We start from the raw sequence: 22,575 nt of genomic DNA, 5'->3' as shown, positions 1-22,575 counted from the left end.
CACCCCCACTCTACACTTTTTCAGGTCTGTAACCAAAAATGGTGGTGATATGTGCCCATTTTGAGCTCTGTAGGTTGTTGTGTGGATATTGCCAGTATGTTCTAAACAGGAAAGTTATGTGGAATGATTCATCATTAATTGGATGCATCTGCCTAAGTTCTGAGGAGGGATGAGAATACCCATAGTTAAAAAAGCTGTTACAGCATTCCTTACAAAATCTACATGTTGAATTAATCTTTCTTAGCAGTTATATCAGTGAAACCCAGGGGAAAGGATGTGTATTATTAAAATCTTCTGCAGAACTTTATGGAGAGAGAGATTCAGACTTAGTGATTTCTGTTTGATTTTACTGGGAGGTAAACCATGTCCAAATGTTCTACAGTTCAATATTGCATTTTAGAATGACAAAATTTTACAATGGGCAAAATAATCCTTCAGACTGAATGTGTTAAATTGACTATCCCATCTGAATTCATAAAAATAAACCATTCCAGATTATGAAAATTACCTTATGTTTTACAGCTCCTTCAAGAAAATACTCAGAACTTGGAAGCAGGTTACCAGAGAATTTTATAACAGGTTGATAAATTACTTTTTCATGTATTTTGTACAGTAGTAAGACTTAGGTTTTGGCACTGAAGTTTTAAATTCCTGCTTTTATACATTTGAGATACTGAACAAAATGGTTTCAGTTCTTTCTAATTGTTTTGTGGAATTTGAATAATATTTTATGCCTATTGGATATAGAAGTATAGTGCATAGATTTTTAACTCCATGTTGGTTTAGCCCATCAAGGCTAGAATATGTATCTGAGGAGGAAAAGAGTGGAGAACAGGCAGTCTGCTGTCCCAGAGGAAAGTTGAAAGAAAAATTGGCAGACTCCAAGGCTTAACTGTATTAACCTAATGGCTGAAAACTAGGTTTAACCCACCTTACTTTAGCTAGCATAGAACTGTCTCAACTGACTATATGATGTAATCAGTCTTTTTGTTGTGTGTCCTACTTACCATTCCACCTGAGGGAAATAGGACTGCTGTCAGAAACTTAGCCTAGATGTGGCTGATCAAGAAAAGGAAACAAAGAGAAGCTTGGGATGAGAAGCACAAGATAGAAGGAAATGAAACCTTTCATTTCCATACTTTTTCATAACTGAATTTGGGCGTGCATTCCATATGAGGATTTGGCTGCTGCTGGCATCAAGTACTGCTCTGTCCTTGTCAGCAATTTCAAAAGTCTTAGTCCTTGTTGGTGCAATACTGCCTTCTCTCTGTCAAAAGCACTAACCCTTTCCTCCTGTTCCAAAGTTTAGCATTCAGCTGTAAGACAGCAGTATGTCAAGCTAACTTTTAAAGGGTAAAACTGAAAAATATTAAATTACTGATATCAGTAAAATTGATGCTGGTGTTATTTGATAGAGACTAGTGGCAAGTATTTGTACAGACAGGACAAACTCCTTCATGTGTTTAGTTAAGTTTGCTACTCTAACCCTGTAATCAGTCCCGTAAGTCAGTGCTAACTTCCCAAAACCTTTACCAGCAAGCAGTGTTGGTATGGGTGTAGGTAGTCATTACCATTGATCCAGGGCAAAGAATACTCATTCATCTGACTGCAGTTTTTTTGAACTGCAGAGTTGGGGGTAATACGTTGTTTTTGACAGTTGTTGTGGCCTTCACTATTGACAGAAGTCATAGGTTTAATTAATTTGTGCAAATAACATTTCATGTGATATTTCAGAGCACACTGTTGCTTCTGTGTTGCCACTGATAATACTTTGCAGGCTGTCTTGCTCTTGGCTTTGATTTATAGTAGACCACTGCTGCAAGTTGGCTTTTAAAAATTCTGTTAATACGCTGATGGCCATCAGTGGCAAAACACCTGATAGTGAAATGAAGCTTACATTATCACACTTGAAATTAAACTCTGCAGAGAGCAGTGTAGGTTCATGACAGCCTGAACTCACCAGGGTTATGCTGTTCTTCTCTATATAATACTGGTTTTAAAGACAGAAAGCTTCCTTTCCATTTGTATGTGTCTGTGAAAAGCAGGTGCTTGCTGCTTGCCTCTGAGTTCTCAGGGTTGCCTTATTCAGGTAGAGGGCACAAATCTCCAAGTGAGAAGAGGTGGTTAGGGCCATATGTGATAACATGGTTCTGTGTCCAGTTGAGTGGACAGACAACCACTGTGTACCAGAGTGCATGTGAGAAGCCAGTGGCAATAACCCTCTGGAATATGGAACTCCTACCTTCCACTTAATAGCAAGTTGCAGTCATGAAGGGTAAAATTTTTAGGTGGTTCAACCTATAAAGTCCACTAAGTTTTAAGAATAAAAATGTCCTACATGCTGTTAAAGCTTGTGGAACCAGTAAGACTACAGGCAGCTGGGACTCTGCAGATACTCATCTTTCACATTGAATCACAGAATCGTTTACATTGGAAAACAGCTTTAAGGTCATCAAGTCCAATCATTAACTCAGCACTCCAACAAGCCCACCACTCCAGTACATCTCCAAGTGCCACATCCATATGGCTTCTAAATCCCTCTTGGGCTGGGGACTTTGCCACTTGTTTGGGCAGCCTGTTTCAATGCTTGACAACCCTTTTGGTGAAAAAATGTTTCCTAATAGCCAGTCTAAATGATGCCTGGTACAACTTGAGGCAGTTTTTTCTTGTCCTGTCACTTGCTGTTTGGAAGAAGAGGCTGACCCTACCTGGCTACAGCCTCCTTGCAGGTAGAGAGCAGTAAGGTCTCCCCTGAGCCTCTTCTTCTCAATGCTAAACATCTCCAGTGTAAGCAACACAGTTACACCATCATATTCCCTTACTGAGTTACAGGGTTCTGTAGGAGTGATTTCAGAGCATCCTACATTCCTGGGGAGGTAGGAGGTGGTGTACCAAACTGACACTTTAGAGGGTGTACTGAGTGCTTTTTGCTCAGACCAGGATGGGGGCTCCCTGGCCTACGGAGAGTTCAAGGATGCTGAAGCTCAAGGATGTTGCTGGACTGCTGTTCTGCTCTACCGACCTTGGGCTGGTAGTTGATAATGTTGCCATGATATGGACATCACCCAGTGCCCAGTGTAAGGCAGGTTCTGCTCACCTGCTATTGTGCTGGTTCCACATGGGAGGGTGGGGAGCAGAGCTGCCGGGTGGAGTGGAGGGGCTGTTCCCCCTCTGGGAGCTTCCCTGTGGGATGTGGGGACAGTCGGAGGCTGGTTTGGTGGTTGGCATCCCAGATGGCAAATGAGAGAGTTGTTTTGTTTTCATAAATCACATTGGTGGGGGGTGGGCTGCTCTCTTTCGGTTCCAGCCTCTCTGGGGGTGAGGTGGCTCTGGCTGGGCCCAGCCCTGGCTGCATGGCCCCGGCCCCTGCCCTGGCCCTGGTGTCCCCCAGCTCGGCTCAGCTCGGCTCGGCTCGGCTCGGCTCGGCTCAGCTCGGCTCGGCTCAGCTCGGCTCGGCTCAGCTCGGCTCGGCTCAGCTCGGCTCGGCTCAGCTCGGCTCCTGTCTCCGTGTGGTGCGGCCATGCAGAGGGATGAGGGAGCCACCAAAGGCTCTCCCTTCCCCCCCCTCGTTCAGAGAAGAGAGGCCCCAGATGATCCACATGGCACAGAGTTTTTCCAGCAATGACCTGGCCCAGCTTCTTCACATCCTGGATGCAACTCTAACCCTTTTAATGCCTGCATAAGATTCTCAATCTCCTGAGCTCCCCTGAATGAGAAGTAATAAAGCATGGCGTCTACAGAAGTCAGTGGAATGAAGATAAAGTTCCTGATGGGAGGGGATGGAAAAGATGCAACTGATGAGTAGCTGAAAGCCTTTTTTGTGGGCTATAAGGAGACTGTGACTACACTAAAATTCCTTTAAACTGTGAAATATACTTGGGGAGATTGAAAAGAAGACCTTTTTGCTTTAAGGAAATGGGGCTCTCTGTTTTGGGACTGGAATATGAACAGAGACATTTAATAGAAAAAGAGATGAAGAGAATTTTGTCTTTCAGCAGTCTGCCTTTAAAAGTGGTACCCTAAGTGTGTAACATAACCCATAGCACAGCTCTGGAAGGACTGTGAAAATGAAAGAAAATGAATAGTTGGCAGTTATTTCCCGGGCGGGTGCAAATTGTGAAGGTGAAGACATCCCCTAAGCCTAAACCAAGAAAGGGACTTGTCTCTCTAAAGTGAACTGAAATGATTATTTAAGTAGTTAACTGACTGAAGTGTTTTCTGGATGTTGTTGTTAAGAAATGTGGAATGAAGGAAAGGGGGAGTAGGGAACAATCTAGGAATCTTATTCTGAATTCTTCTGTGTTATTAATAAATTTCTTCTTATAACCTTTTAAGTTTTAAGCCTGCCTTATGTCTCCTCCTAAATCCTGTCTCTAAAAGAAATTATAAAATTGACAAACCCAAGTCACACTGTGACAGCTAGGCAGCAGCAGAGAGAGGGATTTTTTCTCATCACTTTGTAGCAATTTCATATCTCTAAAACTCCTTAGCAAAAAAAAAAAAAAACCAAACATATAGCTTATAATATATAGCATATACGTGTTCTGAGTCAGAATTGGGCTGAAGTATATTGAGGCAGTTCAGCACTCAACTTCACTTTACAAATTAGAAGATATATATATAGATATGTATATATTTATGATGGTGTTGCCCTCCAGGGGTACTAATAATACTGTATCTTAGAATTCCTTTTTTGCTATCAAAAATGCTTTTGTTAAAATGTCAAATTAAGGTATTAACAGTGTGATTTTTAAGTATTTACTGATTTCTGCTATTGAAACTAAGGCAAAATTATTTTAATGTGTTTTGTACAGGCTCATGGCTTTGCCTGCTGTATCATCAGTATATAGATGTGACTTTACTGAAACTTGGGGCTGTTCATGTTTCTAAATTTTATCCAAGTCAATGAAAGCTATAGTTGCTGTGACTCTGCTTGTAGACACTGACTTTACAAATAACAAGCACTTTTAATTTAGGTAAATCCTAGGGTCTGTTCTAGTGGAATATATGTTCATTAGTAAAATGGTTTGTGGTGTAAACCCACAATAACAGAAAGTCCAAGTGAAGTATATAATTCTGAATGTATTGAGCCTGGCATAGTTATTCTATGTGAGTCAGTTCAATAAATAGATCTGTAATGATTTTGTGCACACAGTGCCAGGTCGTTACTTCAGGGAACTGTTGCTTAACAGAACTGTTTGCTGCCTTCTCTCAAAGGGCAAAGCTAAATACCATAATTGCTCTTTAAGTGGAAAAAAAAAAAAAAAAGCCCAACCAAATTTTTGTTTCAGTTATTTGGTTAGACACTACTTATTTTGTTGGGAAGGAAAATCTTATTGTTAGAAGAGAGGAGCATGCCCTAGGGAATACATGTTTTTTGCATGTATTTACATGTGTTGAGAATGTTTGTTTTTAAATAAAGAAAAAAAAAAGTCAGAATTTTTACAATCAAAAAACTCCCGGTTTTGTAATTGTTACTCTGTTATTCCTGAGAAAAACCTTGCTAGACCCTTGGACCTAATGGTAGATGAGAGTCTGTTTCCTTAGCAACACTTCTTGAAAGAAAGCAAAGGAAAATGCCACAAATGAAAGGACAGTCCTTAGATTATTATCTTTATGAAAAGAGGAGAGCATAATGATGCTCACCCAAAGCTTTTTCAATAGATCCAGGGTTGTCAAATATTGAGAACCATTTTACTATTTTGCTGGGGAAACTGAATTATAGAATATGAATGCTTTGGCACAGGAGAATGCATGACTGTGTTTTGTAGAGTAATCTTACTCTGGGAGTTGACTGTTTATGAAAGGTACCTGAAAACCAAGAAAAAATAAATTTTATAATTAAAAATTACCACAAAATTGCTGTATCTGTATAAAATGGCTCAATAAAGTTTAGAGGAAGTTTTACTGAGACTTAAACTTACTGTCATAAGTTTCATATCACAGTAGAATTTGGTGTAACTAAGGAAATGGCCAAATTTGAAATACTCAATCTTATTTAAAAGACATTTAAAAATGAACTTCTGATAAAAAATGCATGCTTAGAAAAAAACATGCTCAAGCAAGATAACTTTCATTAGTCGATGTAACTTGTGGTATTTGGAATAAATCAGATGTTGCTGAAATTCAATTGAACTGGTGCTATGCAGCTGTTACTCAGACTTTCCAGATGGGTTTCAGGGAGGAGCCCATATCCTTTGTGACTCCTGTTTTTCTCATGGTGACCTTGCATTTCATCTTATTCCCACATAGTCTCCTATTATATGAACAAAATGGTGCATGTAAATTCAAACAGAGTTGTGGTTGAGTTGAAACCTTAGTTTGGTTCTAAGTCAGATATTTGTGTTTGGATATTGACAGAAGTGTTTGGGGGGGTTGAGGCAGGGGAACTGGCCATTCTGGCTTTCATAACAAAGCTCTGTATTTCCATAACCTACTTTTCCTTTACCTAGTACAGGTTACTAGTGTTGGTACTTCGATGGGTTTTAGTCGACTTTTTAATCTCTTTATATAGATAGTCTTAAGGGAAACATCATCAAAATGTTGCCTAAAAATGCTTTATAATGACATTTGCTTTCTTTTGAGACTTTTGGTGACTTACTGATTTCAGAAGTGCTGCAGCAATGTGGTGGGCTATGAGCTAGTGCTGCAGAATACAAGATAGGACTGTGCTCACAGCAGACAGAGGCATAGGTGAAGTGTGTCCTAAGTTGTAAAGAAAGGATTTGTCTATTTGGGCACGTGACAGAATGGAAAAAGTTGGCATAGAAGTTACCTGCTTCTGGGTGAGAGTTTTTCTCTCTGGCTGTTCTCAGCTTAGCAGTAGGTGTTAATTTTTAATAAAGAGCAAGGGATATTTTCCAGAACTTTCTTTTGAGTAAAACATCCCACTGCACAGACTGGCCAGTGCTTACATGCACTAAATATGAGACACCTCAAGTAAGAGTCTGGCAATTGAGGTGCAGCTGTGGTGTATTAGATACCTTGTCCAATAGAAATACACTTTGGCTCAAGGAACTGATTTTTACTGAAATTTGATGTTTTAATACCAATTGACAAAGATTGAGCAAGGTCACAGGAAAAAGAGTTGTCTCTTGCTTACAAGCTGTTAAAAAGTTTAAACTATGGAGCTTTGTGTGGGTGGCACTGTGGGAAAGGAGTCTCAATTAAAGTTTTCAGTCTGTGAGCACCTTTTCCATTTAAGTGTTTTCTGATGCTTCATTTTAAGACTATAAAGATGAAATAGCACAAACAGTGTGGGGAACTGGGCTCCAAAAGCCCTTGTTATCCCTGTTCACTTAGACACAAAGGTGTTGAAGCTTTTGAAATTGTTTTTTTACCATTTTCCATAGATCAGAATAATGAGAGTTACAATCCTCTTGTAAACATTAGCAGTGTTTTCTGATATTTTAAAATAGTACTGACAGATAACCTGTTTCTAAAATTTGTTCCTGTTGACACCAGGAAGGGAGAAGTTATGTCCTTTACAAGAGCTGTGCAGTTAAGATGGTGGAAAAGCTCTTGGAAGAAGAAGAAGAAATAGCCTATCCACTGCTGGAACACAAGCAGCCATATAAATGCTGAAGAATGTCTGAAGACTTCTGAAGTTAAGCATACTTCTGAGGTAGTCCTAAAGTTTTAGAGGCCCAATCACTCTGCACTGTTTCAACTCGTATCATGTGTGTATTTGTGATCAAGTTACCTGGAGTGGGGAGGAAGAAACAACATGCAGAAAGTCTTGAAAGACTTCTTGAACTTCATTGTTTACAAATTACTGGAGTTTTATTCCAGTTCCTTGTAGGGGGGAATATATACCTACCTGAAGATAACCAGGTTTTCCTTTTCTAACATGAATTTTAAAATATAGTATTAGAAACAGAGGCACTGCAGGTTTGTCCCTTCTCTTTGAATTGCAGATGAATTTTTCAGATTCTGCCATTTTCAGCTGTACTCCTTAGAAAAATGTATGGACTGATAGCACTCTAAAATGAGTGCATATTTGTGGTAGCCTTTATTTTAGAAACAAACTGAATGTACTTTAATTGGTTTTTTTTTTAGCTCTGTAAATAATTGTGTTGATGCAGTTCACAAAGCATCTACTGCTGTGAAAGTATGTAGATAAACCATTACTTAGGAGTATTTGTTGTTTAACCAAAAAAAATCTATAATCTCAAAGATTCCTACTTTTATTTGAGTTTTCAAGACTTTGAATTAGAACTTTTCTAAATATAGTTGTAATTTACATGTGGAAAATAGCCTTTTATCATGGTGGAGAAGTGCTTTTTTTGGCCATCAGTGCAAGTTTCCATAGGACTGGCAACACTCAGTTCTTCAAGCAAGGATATTCTCTGTGGGGGAATGGTGACATGTGCCTGCGTCTTAAATATAATACGTAGGCTACAGAGTGTCAGCTCACATGCTTAAATTTAGGTTCACTGTTCCAGTGCAGTGGTATAATCTTTATTTCTTAGTGCAGATTACTTACATTAAAGGGTCAGTTGTCAGGCAAGGAGTCTCTCAGGTTGGAGAAGTACAGTATATAAATAACTACCACAAGAGCCTGCGGATCTGGTGCAGATGTTAAGAAGTGATCTGCTAAGCCTGGGCACAGCTTCTGTGAACTTCCCATCTCTGCAACCCCAGCTTCTGTGAAAGTGCCCTTTGTGATCATGACAATTACTAACAGTTGGGGTTTAAGTCTGTGTATGAAATCAGGTTTTGCAAACTTTTACTAGCAAGGAAAGGTGACTCTTTTTACTGTATTTTTCAGTTCATTAGAATTCCCTTAGTTTTGATTTTACAGGGGAAAAGAAGAAAATCTCATGGGTTTTTTTTTTTGAACAGTACAACTTTCTGGTAGTTCTGGTTCAAGTAATCCTATGACTTCTATAATGCCACAAACTGAAATAGGTGTTGCACTTCTTGTAACATGCAATTAATTTGCTACTTTACACACCAGCCTAATTGTAACATTCTCACTGCTTTATTGATAAATAAAAGCCAGATTAGAAATGCATTCACACTGGTACATTCAAACAGTAGTTCTTACTTCAGGACACTTAATTTCTTTCATTTAATGTTGCTAAAGTGAATGATATAGAATAAAAATATATTTAGTATGTAATAAAAGGTTAAACAATTATTTTCTTCAAATATTGGCTTATATCCCATTTAACTGGAATGTCACTGTAAAGCCAAAATGTAATATGACTCAGTTGTACAAAGGTTGAAAGAGATACGTCTCTATGGAAGAAAAAATGTTCTCCATGCATATGTTTATGCATTTAACAGCTTCAGTTCTTACTGAATTAGAGTCAAAAGAGCTGCTTGTTTTATCTCTAGGCCAGTTACTTCCAGGTATTGTTGTTAAAGCCCCACATGTGATGTATTCATTTGGCTGGTTATATAAGTGAACACAAAGAAGGGAAAGAAAAAATGTAATTTTAAAGTAGTTGAGAGGTCATTGTGACCTCAGTTCTACAGCAGGGCATCACTGCATTTCACCAGAAATATTTTTACATGCTCTGTCAAGAAATTAACACTGGTTTTGTTTCTGTTCCAGAAGCTTCTGCACAATTTGCAAGCTGGTTAGTTGGCCCTTTCTCATCTGTGCTGAGGATGCAGTCTGCAGTTTGCTTGCTTAACTACAGAAAGGCTTTTTTCCTTTGACCTAGACTGCTAATCCCTCATTGCAAAGAGCAGCAGCTGTGCTTTGTCTGTGTAGGTCTCTGCATTGCATGCAGCCTCATTTGCCAGAGCCACCCCTCTTTGTGTGCTCAGCTTTTTCAGTCACTGAAAGGGTGACTTTCTGGTTTGTTGCTCAGAAAACCCTCTTCAGGTTTGTGGAAGTCTACAATTTGTGTTGGTTGTTTTTTTTTTCCCAAAAAAATGTATATTTCCAAGAACTGTTACATATGATTTCACAAGACTGTGTTTGACTAAAGCATTCCTGATATTCAGGAAGTGAAACATTTAGTGAATCGCTTTTTAGAAAGGTGGTGAAATCTATTTCCATTTAAATACTAATAACTTCAGATAGATGTTTTGAATTGTATCTCTAATGGTATGATTATGATTATACCAACTTTTTTGTGTGTCCACACTGTATCCTTATTTAGCATTGAATAGTTGGGCTTCTGTCAGTCTTGATACAAGTCCCTTAGTTAGACATATGTAGCAGTGCAAGATGTTCCCAGGTAGTTAAAAGTTGAACAGACACATGGACAAAACAGTCCTTTGCTGGCTTAAGCTTTACTGCAGTGAATGGCAAAATTCTGCTACCTTCAAAGGTAGAAGAATTTGGCCTGAAGCTTCTCTAAGATTATGTGATTTCAAGTACCTAAATCATAAGCAGACTTTTCAAATATTTGTAATGCTGTTGATTTAGATGCATTCTTTCAATACTTGACTTATAGTTTCTGAGGCTATGGACAGATGTAGCCTAACCTGGACCTTTTGCCTTTCCTTCATTTCAGAACATCCTTTTCATTCCACTTTAACTCTTTCTATTTGCTACTCAAAGCCTGGTTTAGAATGAAAAACATACACAGAGTGACAGCTGGCAGACTTGGAACTGAATGTACTGTATAGCTGAGTTTGCAAATGTTCTGTTGCTTGGGCATCTTGACCTTAGATAAGAGTGGTTTGTGAGTGCCCCATCCAGGCACTTCAAGTGTAAGGTGAGTAGGTTGCAGGTGGTACAGAACGTGCCACTCCAAGTAGACAGAATTGTGACAGGAATCTGGAAGGAGTGAAAGGATGAAATCGTGACCTCCTCTCATGAGCAAGAGAGAAGTGGCACAGTTGCTAAAAGGAGAATAAGATGGTGGCTTACAGATAACTTCTTTGTGTGTGGAAGGTAAAGGGAAGGAAATGTAGGGAGCAAAGCTTCCAGATATATAGAATGTGTTTGTGTACCTAAAACGTACTTTACTTTTTATTTGGAGATTTGTAGAGGTAATGAACAATCATAGCTTGATCTGTTAATGAGATTCGTATACAAAATAAAACCTGCACATGTACAAAATGAACAGAAGAAACAATCAGCCTTTTTTGTTGCCTAAAATAGGAATTAAATTCTGTTGATGCAGCAGTTCTGATGCTTGCATTCTAGAATAGTTTCATGATAGCAGGAACAAGTGCCTAGAAACCAAGTCTCATGAAGTAAGGAGGGACCATTTTTTTCCCTGAGGTCTTGTTACATGTGATGTGCCACAAGGGATTCATCTTGTGCCTATCTTTCACTGTATTTACAAAAACACTGAGAGTTAGTAAGATGCTATGAGCTCATTTGCTATCCTATACACTGACAATGCTCAGATCTGCATCTCTGCAGGTGTCCTCACAAAATGTGTAAGACATTGTGCTTAGGTTAATACCAGTTGGTTTGAACATAATCCAAGTTGAGTTGTGATATTGATGAAACACATCTTGGGGAACAAGCCAGGATACTATTCTGTGTTCTCTATTTTGAGTTATCATATTCCAGTCTGTAAGGCAGTGTGGACCTTGGGTTATTCACAGTTTATGTGTTTGTTGAAGAATTTCAAGACTAGATTCTGTCATCTTTCATTTCTCAGTCTGTATTTGCTAATACCTTCATATTTCAGCATATTTTCTTGTCTGAATCTTTTTCTATGAACCATTTACTGCAATACCTTGCATAAGCAAATATGATTGAGCAACCTGGCCTGGTGGAAAGTGTCCCTGCCCACAGCAGGGGGTTGGAATTAAATGATCTTTAGGGTCTCTTCCAGAACTGTTCTGTGATTCTGCAATGTTTGTCCTTCTTAATTGATTTACTGCATAATCTACCATGCCTTTTACTTTCCTTATATTTAACCTGCTTATATGTATTTAATTTGTCCGTCACTGTGATTTCAAAGTCCTGATTGAAAAACAGTTTCAGTGTTTGTGGCAAATAGTACTGAAACTAAGCAATAAAAATTAGACTATCATATTTTTATATAAAAATACAGTGCTTCTGATGACAGAAGAAATTTTGAGAAAATGAAGCACTCTTTTGTTCTAGAATCTCAGTGGCATAATTTAAAAAGACCCTCTTTTTTGCAAGCTGCAAGAATTTGAAGATGTAAATGTTTAAATTATCTTCCTGTATTCATATATAACTATATTGCTGACACATTAGAAATGTTTTTCTGAATGTACTTGAGATTAGGTCTTTTCAAAGTTTGTAATAAATTAAAACCACCTGATTGATTTGTTCTTTTATGAAATTATCTCTTGAATGCAACTTTAGAGGGGGAACAATATTTTGTGAATTGCTTAAATGAAAGTTGAACTCAGCTATCATGTGGCCTTAAAGATTTTTGCCTGGACTTCAGTATCTGTTTTGGGGTAAAATAATGATTTCAGGTTGATATTGAGAGATGTGGTGGAGATGAAAAGAATTCTAGAGATCTTGTTTTATGTTGCTAGAGATTTGAGTGGTTAATGTTACTCAAGCTGTGTGGTTCTGAGTGTAATTGAGTAGTTCATTTTTGTTCATGATCTAAACCTTGCCATCTGCTGGAAAGCGTTTTAGTGACATTAAAATTTAGTCCATGGAGCTCAGTTAGAGTTTTCTGACTAGTCTGGTATCATGTGTTCACCAAACAAAAACCTACACGCCAAACCCTGGTCAGTTTTGTTGCTCGGTTTTTAAACAAGCGTTTTGAATCACTGACAAGCCTACTGTGTTATGCTGGGAGGTTGTTTTAAGTGCTGTGGATTAAGGTTTTATGTGGCAAACCAAGACATTTCTGTGGCAGTTGACACCTTTCAGCTTCTTGAATGTTTGACACAAGCTGTCACGTGTTTTTAAATTCCATTGTTGTTTATCCCAGCAGGATGTATGATGCTGGGACAAGTGAGGGACAATACAGGAAGAGGCAGAAAAGAAGCTGCCCCCTATGAAGAAATTCCTGTATAAAGCTGCTGACCTGATGTTCCCTTACAGTCAGAAGATGTTCAGGGTCTGTGCTGAGCAATTCCCAGTGCAGGCAGCTGTGGGGCAGTGGGTGTCAGAAACTGCCTTGATTCAGTTCCTGCAGTATGGAGTGGATGGAGCAAACAGTTGCAACTCTCCACCTGTACCTGGGCAAATACACAGTACCTGCTTACTCTGGGCTGTTGTGTGCTCCAAGCTGCCCCTCCCTCTCACTGCCCTATGTGATGGGAAGATCTTGGAAACATCTTTGTTTCTTTCTGCTAAAAAGCCCTGAATTTATGGGACTGTTGGCTTTTAGAGATTCATGCTTGTGAGCTTTCTTTTCTTAAAAGAAATGTTGTAATGGTGAGTCTGTGAGGAGTTTGTTTTCATCTGCTATGTGTGCAAGGCTGACTGACCCAAGTGAAGAAGCAGCAGTAGTGAAACCACCAGGAGTTTCAGCCCATGGTCACTGACTGGGCAGGTGCACATTAGCTCTGTGTCTTAACAGGTACTCACAGTGACTTAAGAGTCCCTGAGCAGCATCTCACATGCTGTCAGTCCTTCCTGTGTGCTCTGGAATGATCTGTACCATGTAGCCAGAATAAGAAATTAAATAAAGATTTGTCTGGAAATTTTAAGTACTCCTAGAAATGTTTTGTAAAAGCTTCTTTTGATTTAAACAACTCATAGACTGTTTTATGTAGATAAGGGCCCAGAACCTTACCAGCAATACTAGTATGGTTTCCACAATACATGTGTGCACATCAAAATACTCTTCATATAGTTGAAGCCATTAAATAAGGAGAACAAACAGAGAACTTATTTTAGAAGCCACTGGCTGTCTAAAATAGGGACTTGTCTTATGCAGCCAACATAGGTTGCCTTTTCTGATGAGCTTTTCTAAATGCTTCATTTGTATATGTCCTCTGACATGCCTTAGAAGGAGTGGCATTTTTTCAAAGCTAAAATAAATGTCTAAAATAGAGTAGCAGGTTTTTCCTTCTTCCTATTAAGTTACATGTCTAATTTCAATCGGGTTGAGAGAAGAGACTTTCTGGCATACTTCACTTTCATGGAGTAAAAAAATAATTAAATAGATTTAAGACTCAAATTGCCAGATCACTATTTTATTTGTCCCACCTGGAATACTCTTGCTGTTGCCTTCTGCACAGTGCTGATAAAATCAGCTGAGAACTTCAAAGATGTACATCCGTGCAGCACAACAAATGTATATTTCTTTTTTATCCTGTGACTACCACTTAGCAACATTATATGCAGGAAGTATAAATGTTGTTCTTTCCCTTTCTGCCTCCTAAATGTGAGGGAGGGTTCAGGAAAAACACATCACAGTTATTTTGTTTCCTGGAAATTTTTCCAGTCTGACCCAAAAAAAAGAACAACAATATATATATAAATGCTTTTTGTTTGCATTCAAGTGATTTGATGTTGCATTTAAATTACTCCTTGAAATTGCCATTTAAATTGACAAAATTCTGCTGGTTATAAATAAAAGTTGGTAAAAGGCTGACCTGTGGGTTGTGTTGGGCTGTCTGTGACAGCTAGGAGGATTGTATTCATAATAATTTCTACTTTCTGAAGTAGAGTGCACTTTGGTCTGCTTTTCTGGCTTAAAAATTAAATTGCATGTTGTGACTTGGAAGCTGTTAGTTTTCTCTGGTCTCTGCCAAACCAAGCTATGTGAGTTGATTTTCTTTGGGAAAACACTGGTGGTCTGCTTAAGTGTTCCTTAATTTCTTCCTCTTGAAGTTACTGAATGAAAAAGTAAAAATCTAAACTAACTTCACTGCTCAGTAACCCAGCAAATTAACAATAAATATTGTTTTTTTCTATTCTGAAGCCCTGGCACCAAGTGTCTCTTGCTGTTGTCTTTTCTTCACTGTTAAATCTAGTGAATTTGGCTCTCATTAATTTAAGGAGGTTTTGAATTAATTGAAATACAATATCTGAGCACTTTGGGCTGAGTTCATTGAGGCCATTTCTTTGTTAAATGCATCTTCAAAGGTAATTCTACTGAGCTTAGTTTGCTCAGTGAAAAAATTCCAGAATCTCGGGGTTACACTTACTGAGCTAGATGAAGAGATGGTAGGATTTAAGTCTTCCCTACCATCTGAAAGAAGTGCCAAGGTACTGTTTATTAGAAGAGGGCAATAGTTTGTAAATAAGATATTTACCCTACATTTCACATGTCTACTGATGATATTTGAAGAATTGTTTAGATGCCAGAAAGTTATGATTTGGTTTAACTGTGCTCAGTATCAGAAACTGGTTAAAAGAAAATTGATTACAATGGAATGAACTAAAAAAGTAATGGAAAATTAATTTTTAAATTGGATTCAATTTATTAATTCCATTTGGTTATTTGGGAGCTGCATTTCTACAGGGTAGGATGAGTAGACTAAAAGAGGCTGTCACAAAAAGATGATTTTTAGGAGTCAGGGATCGTGGATTCTGTTCTCAACTCTGTCACTGTTTCACTGTGTAAGCCTCCTAAACTGCATGAGTCACATAATGTCTCTGCCTCATTCACAGTTTTATAAAAGTGGGTATTACTTACATCATGCCCAGTGTTTGACTGCATCTTTTGCATCTCCTGCTCCCATGTCATGTTGAAGCCTTCAAAGTAATTTCCAGCAATATCCAGAACTGTATCCAGTTTTATCTAAACTCTGTCTGGTATAGGTCTGTAAATGTGACTATCCCCTAAAAAGAGCTTTAGTGGGAAATTTCAGTGTTAGTGTTTGTTGTTAAATAACGAGTTAAATACTAGGAATTTAATTCATTTAATGCCACCATTCATCTGCCATTCAAAATCTTTCTTCACTATTTTTGATGCTTCTATGCTATCAGACTTTTTAAAAGGATCTTTTAAATTCAATTGCAAGGATTTTGAGGGTATTCTAAACAGAGTAATTAAACTCCACTACTATTTCTTATTTCCCCAGTTTTGTTCTACTGTTTGTTACCTGTCTGCCACATCACGTGTAAGAGCCCTAGATTCTTAAAGACTTTTATCCTTTTCTTAGGCATTTTTATTGCCTACAGAAATTAATGGATGGAGAACAAAATGTATTTCATTTTGGTTCACTTGCACATACTGTGGTTTCAGGTTGTTCCATGAGCTTCTCTAGTGGTTTCTTACAGAAAGCAACATGTAGTCTTAAGGAATGCAAATATGTAAGGAATATAATTTTTTTTAATCAGTATGTTGTTTGTCAAAATACTTAAAACAATTTTCTTATACTTCAGTGTCTTTAAAGTGTTTGCAAGCTTTTCTCTATCCTGCATACAAAGAGGAGTGGTCCTTGGCAAATGAAATTACTGATAAACATTTCCTATAGCTAAATGAACTTAATTTGAAGAAAAGCTGAGATTCATATAGTATGGCTCAGCTGAAGAAAAACTGATAGTTTATTAACACTTTGTTTTGGCTTTTTTCCTAACTAGCAATTATTTGATCTTAGTGGGACATCCAGGACTGCATAAATATTTAAATACAAAGGCCCTGCTTATGTGTGCATGCATTTAGTATCTAAAAATAGTTCTCCTTGAACAGGATTCAATTCTGACTTTACTTGCTTCACTTTTAACATGGAGCAGATGCAGTGTGGAAAAACTAATGCCATTTTATTGGCCAGCTAGAATTCCCCTTGCTTGGCACTGCCTCTTTTCAACTCTTCAGTTCTATGTGCTTCCATTGAGTCAGCAGCAATATATGAATCTATTTTGGGGCATGAAGGAATAAAGAATAGATGGCCTAGGAAATGCACTTGCAGTTATTGGGCTTTTTCTTCAAAAGTAGTTTGGAACTCCACCTAATTTTTCCAACTTCTTTTGCTGATTATTTCCACTTACCCTTCCTTAATTCTAAGTTTAACATAAAAATTGTGGAGTTAATATTTTTTAAATGTGGTATTCAATGTACCAATTTTCATTCCTTTTTCCAACAGAAGATTTGACAGAAAAGTACAGCATTGAATAAGACTGTAAAATCAAATTCTAAGTGCAGACACATACAAATTCTCCTGTGCCAGTTAAGAATGTTGATGACCCACAGCTGCATGGTGATTTTTTATTCTGAGTTCAGACCAGCGACAAGTTTTTAAGGAAAGAAAGCATTGCCTTGTCGTGTTTTCTGCTTGCTGAGAGTTGGTTAACAAAAAACACATGGCAAGTGCAGTGACATGTCAGGGGAGGCACAGTCTGAATTTCCATCCATGGATGTTTGTAGAGTGTTTGAATTGTATGGTAAGGGCTAAACTGCTACCTGTAGAAACTGTTTCTCTTTCTTCCCAGAACAGGAATGGCAAAAGTAAAAGCTCATGCAAGGATTTTTATCCTTGATGACTAAATGTTGACATCTGCTGACCCTTCAGAGAGTGATGCCAGTCCATCAAGCACTGAGAGCTGGGATTTGTATAAAGTGCAAGCTGCCATTGAGGAACTACTGGGCACCATCCTCTTTGTTCCACTGGCACCATCAGAACAATCATAGATGATGATTTATTCACTACACTGAGATGAAGTTTAAAGTCAAGGATAATGGCTGAGTTCTGAAGAGAAGCATCTCTAATGCCATGTCTTCTGCTAACTAGGCATTGAGAAATGCAAAAATGAAAGCAGTTCATCAGTGAAGAGATTCTACAAAGCTGGTGTGCTTTTAGGCTTTGCGAAGGTACCTGGAACTTACTGTAGAGTTTGGGCCATGGTAGCAATCATTGAATGACTGAGAAGATGACTGATATTCTAACTTTAATATAGGGCACAATAAAACAAATCTTGATTTTTGAAGTAGAATGTGATGTCCAAACTCATTAGGAAAAGGTTATAAAATTTTAAGGTAGTTCTTCTAAAACTGCCACCTGATACAATTTTTGTTTCATGAATTTTGATAGGAGACAGTATTTCATGTGTAGCTAATCATTATATGCTCTCTTATTGGTATTTCCCTTTAGTAGGTTTTATTCCAGTTCCTGATTGTGAACACAAATTTCTCCAGGTAAATAGGTTTTGCTTATGAAACAACAGGGGCAAAACTCTTTTGAAAGACCAAAAGGGTCTGAAGACAGGAAAAAGGAGGAATAAAATCACAGAAATACTCTGTGTAGAGTAGTCACAATGCTGTCAGAGGCTGTTACTCAAATCTCTGGTCTATTCTGCCAGTGTTCTCACTTACCTCCAGCAGCAGGAGTTTTGAGATAGGATTTATGCACCAATGTCTGTAGCCTTGGAGCTGTCGAGGTTTTCCAGTGTGCTGTACAGATGGAATAGCACCTGGCAGATCAGCAGGAGTTAGTTATAATTGAAATCGCTCTATCATTTGATGGTAATATTTCAATTCTCGTGAGGTGGTTACATGAAGACAAGGTATCTGTGCCAGTGTCCTTACTGAAGAATGGAGTAGGTCAGCTGAGCTTGCTGCTCAGTGTGTGCTGGTTACTGCATGGCACTGCTTTCACTGGAACTGTACCATTTGGCTGCCTCTGTGTGCCTGAGGCTTTTACACCTTTGTGAGCTTTCCTCCTCCCACTGTTCACCTGAAGGTTTCATATCTCAGCTTTTTATCAATATTTAAATTTATTATGATTTGCTCATCTCATTTCAATTTATTATCTCAGAGTTTAAGTGGGGTAGCCGAGCTGAGGTGTCCTGCACAGGGCCAGGAATTGATGATCCTGATGGGTCCCTTTCAACTTAAGATATTCTATAGTTCTGTGAGACATGGCTTACACAACCATGGGATGAAGTTTGTTTTTGCACAGCTTGAAGAATGTTAAATTACAGATGGTTTATCATCTAGTAATGCCAGTACAGCAGATCTTCAGTGAGTGGGAATTTGCTAGAGACTTCTACTGGTATCTTTGTGGAGATCAGGCATACATCCACAGCACACAGACAACCTTTGCCTCAAAAAGTTGAAATTTACAGTAGGTTTTGGCAACTACAGGAATTGGAATTCAAAGGCAAACTCCTGGTACCAAGTTGTGCAAAAAAGGGGGAAAAAAACATTTTGAGCATTTTAAATTCTTGCAATATGGGAAGTGTTTTGCTTGGTAGGATGGTTGCATAAATTTCAAGAAACAGATTTAAAGTAATATTAGCAGTATCTGTGCATACAATTATTTGTAGAGATAACTGAATTTGTTGTTTGTTGATGAAATAATGCATGTCTGTCTGGGTGCTTCTCAGTAGAGTGTTCACATTGATTATATGACAGAGATGCAGGAGATCTTGGGGAAATGAGCCATCTGCAAATAAGCAAACCTGTAGTATCAATGTATTTGAGGATTAAGGTTTCCAAGCATAATATTTTATTTTAAAAAAGGGGTGGAAAATGTTGTGTGTATACATGAACTTACAAAATAAAATTCAGAAGAGCTTTAAAGTACAGTGATCCCATCTCTGACTCAAAATACCAAAGCTATAAATAACTGGATTCCTGGAGACTATTCTAGGAAGTTACCCTGGACATTTGCTGTGATGGTGTTCTTTTTATTCATTCATTTTGCTGACTGCTGTTGGTAATGACTTACTACTAGATAGACTTAAAACTGGATAGACATTTGGTTTGAGCTGTCCCTGTGTTCTGAGTGTCCTCCCTTTACATACATGTATTTATATATTTTTCCCACCATGGGGGGAGATTTGACAGCTGAATTAGGTTGTCAATATTTTGGGATGTTGTTGGTACGCTGTGGCTATAGGAGTTATCTCTGATGTTGCTCTGGAACACCAGAGGGCAGAGGATGGTAACTATGCCTTGTTCCAGCAGTTTGATAGCTAGCCTGGAAAATCCCATCATCATTACCTGCTTTAGATACATCTTCACTGGAAGTCATTAGTTAATTATCATAGGCCTTACGTTTTAAATCTCTTTAATGATTTCTCCCCGTTCGTCACACGTCTGTGTAGAAAAGGATTTCGGAATCTGAATTTCAATTTTATATTGTGTTTTGTAATATCTGCAACAAAAAATTTGCCTTCCCCTCCACCCCAGAAAAACATAGGTTCTGTTTTATCTCTTCAGTGTATGGTATTAATTCTTGATGGGAAACTATTCATACATATTTATATATATGATGTTTTCATTTAGTTAAACTTTACACCGTTTTTTGGTTTGGTTTGGTTTTTTCTTATGTGTCCTTATGTGGTCTGTGTATAAAAAGGGTGAATTCTTGTGGGGAGTCTGCAGCCATTATTCTAACACCATGGCCGTGGCTGTGATAATATCAGCTAAGGGGCAGCTACTGGCTCCAGGCCAAGTCAAACTATTGAGAACAGTCTAATTGTTAGATGAAACAATGAGACATGAAGAGCTTGGTAGTATTTCAGTAAGTCTCTTAAATTCTCTTTGCTCATTCAAAAGCTCAGTTAGTGGCTCTGTTTTTGTTGGAGATGAGCATGTTTGTATTCACATTATATTTCAAAGCTTAAGAGAATAAAAGATTAAGATGCCCCCCCACACTTTAACCTTCCCTTTGCCAATTTAACGGGTTCTTAACCAAACTTATGCAAGTAGGTTTTTACAAATGTTCTTATGGCACTGCTTGCTGTGTGTTTCCTGGTGTGCTGGCCTGTGCACAGGTAGCTCCCCTCAGTGTGGATTTTACCCCACTAGGTGTGCTTGTCTGTAGAATGGTACGTCATCCATGGATTAGCTGTTTGCAAGCTTCCCTGTTACTAATCATGACATCTGCTTTGCAGAAGCTGCTCAAGTCCTGTTGGTTTGTAGGTCTCTAGAGCTCTTGGATGTTTCCACCTTTTTATATTCACCTTTGCTAGTAAGCATGACTGTTAAGTCTTTTTTAGAGAATATTCTGCTTGTTTGGATTTTTTTTTTCCACTGAATAATTAAATTTTACACTTTGATTACTGTATCAATTGTTCCATCACTGCAGGCTATAGAACTTCTCCCTCCACAGTGTGCTGAGAAGTTTAATCCTTTTTGAAAGGGGTTTACAAGTTGCAAGTGGAAGAGCTATTGCTTTTGTAACTCTTTATCAAAAGCTTTCTGCTGCTGTAATAATAAGATTGTCACAATAGAAAAATCAGCTCAGGAAGGAATGACCCTCAGAACATCATCTGATTGGCCAGCCAAGAACCAAAACAAATGTCTAAGGAAGAAATTGAGAATGTTGATCAGTGTAACACTGGTGACTGGATTATCAAACTGGTCATAATTTCAGCAGGATTTTTTCTTATCCTTTATATTCTTCAGATTAGATCCTTGAAATTAAAAAAAAAAAATCCTTTGAAATTCTGTTTTGTCTCCAACAGTGCCCTTAAAGATAGTCGTTTCCCCCCAATGACGAGGGATGAGCTGCCACGGCTTTTCTGCTCAGTGTCTCTACTCACTAACTTTGAAGATGTGTGTGACTACATGGATTGGGAGGTAAGAATGTCAGATATTTTTCATGAAAATGAACATCTATAGCTGAAGTCACACTGCTTTAATGATTTGCATATATTATACCTGTCACTGTTTTGAACTCTAGTGCCTAGATTCAAAAGACACTTTTTGCTAGAACTGTCATCGCTTCAACAGTCTGAGCCATGCAAATGGAATAAAGTTGTGGTTTTGCCCACAAAGGCACTCAAGTGGTCTGCACAGTTGTCTTCATGTCTAAGACTCCATCAAGGAAGGTGGTGTCTCTGAGCAAGAGTATCCTGAGGCCTCATTTGCAGTATCTACCTGATAGGTCAGTCCTTTGGTTCTGGGAAGGGATGTTCCAGTATGGAAGTTAACAGTCTGATGTATGCTTCTGGAAACAAGCGCTGCGCAAAATTGCAATCCCAGAAGAAGCTGCTTCATTTGGCTTTTAGAGACATTCATCTTCCCCCAAACTTTGTTTACTTTCAGAGTGAGTGTCCTGCACAGACCTCACAAAGCCTTTATATAGTGAGGTCATGTAAATCATTGCTATCATGCTGCTTACGCATGGAACTGAATCTGTTCTAATTGCCAAGTTCTAGGAAACTTGCATGCATCATCTTGGAACAGCAACATAAAAGATTAGGAAACAAATGCTGATGTGTGTATGACACTGATGGAAGTGTTAGTCTGTAATGTTCTTTTCCCCAAATTATTTGGCATTAGACACTTGCAAAAAAACAAGGTGCTGGACTTAAGATGAATGCCTTATCTCAGTCATGATGTTACATTCCTCATTTCTCTTTGAATCTATTTTTGAGTGGACATAAGAAAAATTTTGAAATTGGCATAGAATAGCAGACGTTATAATACCAGAGACACCACAAAAGCTACAGTGTTTCCCTTTAATAATAACTTAGCCTGACTAAATATTTAGAACTTCTTAAGAGAAAAAGTGGCTTTCTGTTTTATTTACGCATTAAAAAATGTATATTCAATAGAAACTGCACTTGCTAGAACTGTAAGAAGTCCTGCTGTCTCTGGAGGGTATCAGCAGTAACCTCAGCATTATGAATTTTTACAGTATCTGAAAACTGACAAAGATGTGATTACTGTTTACCTCATAGTAACAAGGGCTTCTTAACTTCTGATATGTAATTCTGAATTGAGATGAATCCAGGTTTTCTTTGAGGTTTATGAACATTTTCACCATAATCAGAAATACTAATTTTTTAATGTAATGTCAGACCAAAAA

General features: G+C 38.1%; 1 protein-coding gene across 3 annotated transcripts in view; it reads left to right on the top strand.

The window, feature by feature from the left end:
- AMMECR1 (AMMECR nuclear protein 1) overlaps positions 1–22,575 on the top strand; it is a 95,070-nt gene that overhangs the window by 58,627 nt on the left and 13,868 nt on the right. For 2 of the 3 annotated variants that reach the window (XM_079318611.1, XM_079318612.1), the window contains one exon: positions 21,227–21,341. In XM_079318611.1, coding sequence (XP_079174737.1) covers positions 21,227–21,341 — 115 coding nt within the window. Of the gene's footprint in view, positions 1–522; positions 580–21,226; positions 21,342–22,575 lie in introns of all 3 variants that reach the window. The other variant, XM_079318613.1, reaches the window with a different exon arrangement.

Source organism: Erithacus rubecula (assembly GCF_903797595.1).
Source record: "Erithacus rubecula genome assembly, chromosome: 15".
Classification (NCBI taxonomy): domain Eukaryota; kingdom Metazoa; phylum Chordata; class Aves; order Passeriformes; family Muscicapidae; genus Erithacus; species Erithacus rubecula.
This window is presented reverse-complemented; position numbering and strand designations above follow the sequence as displayed.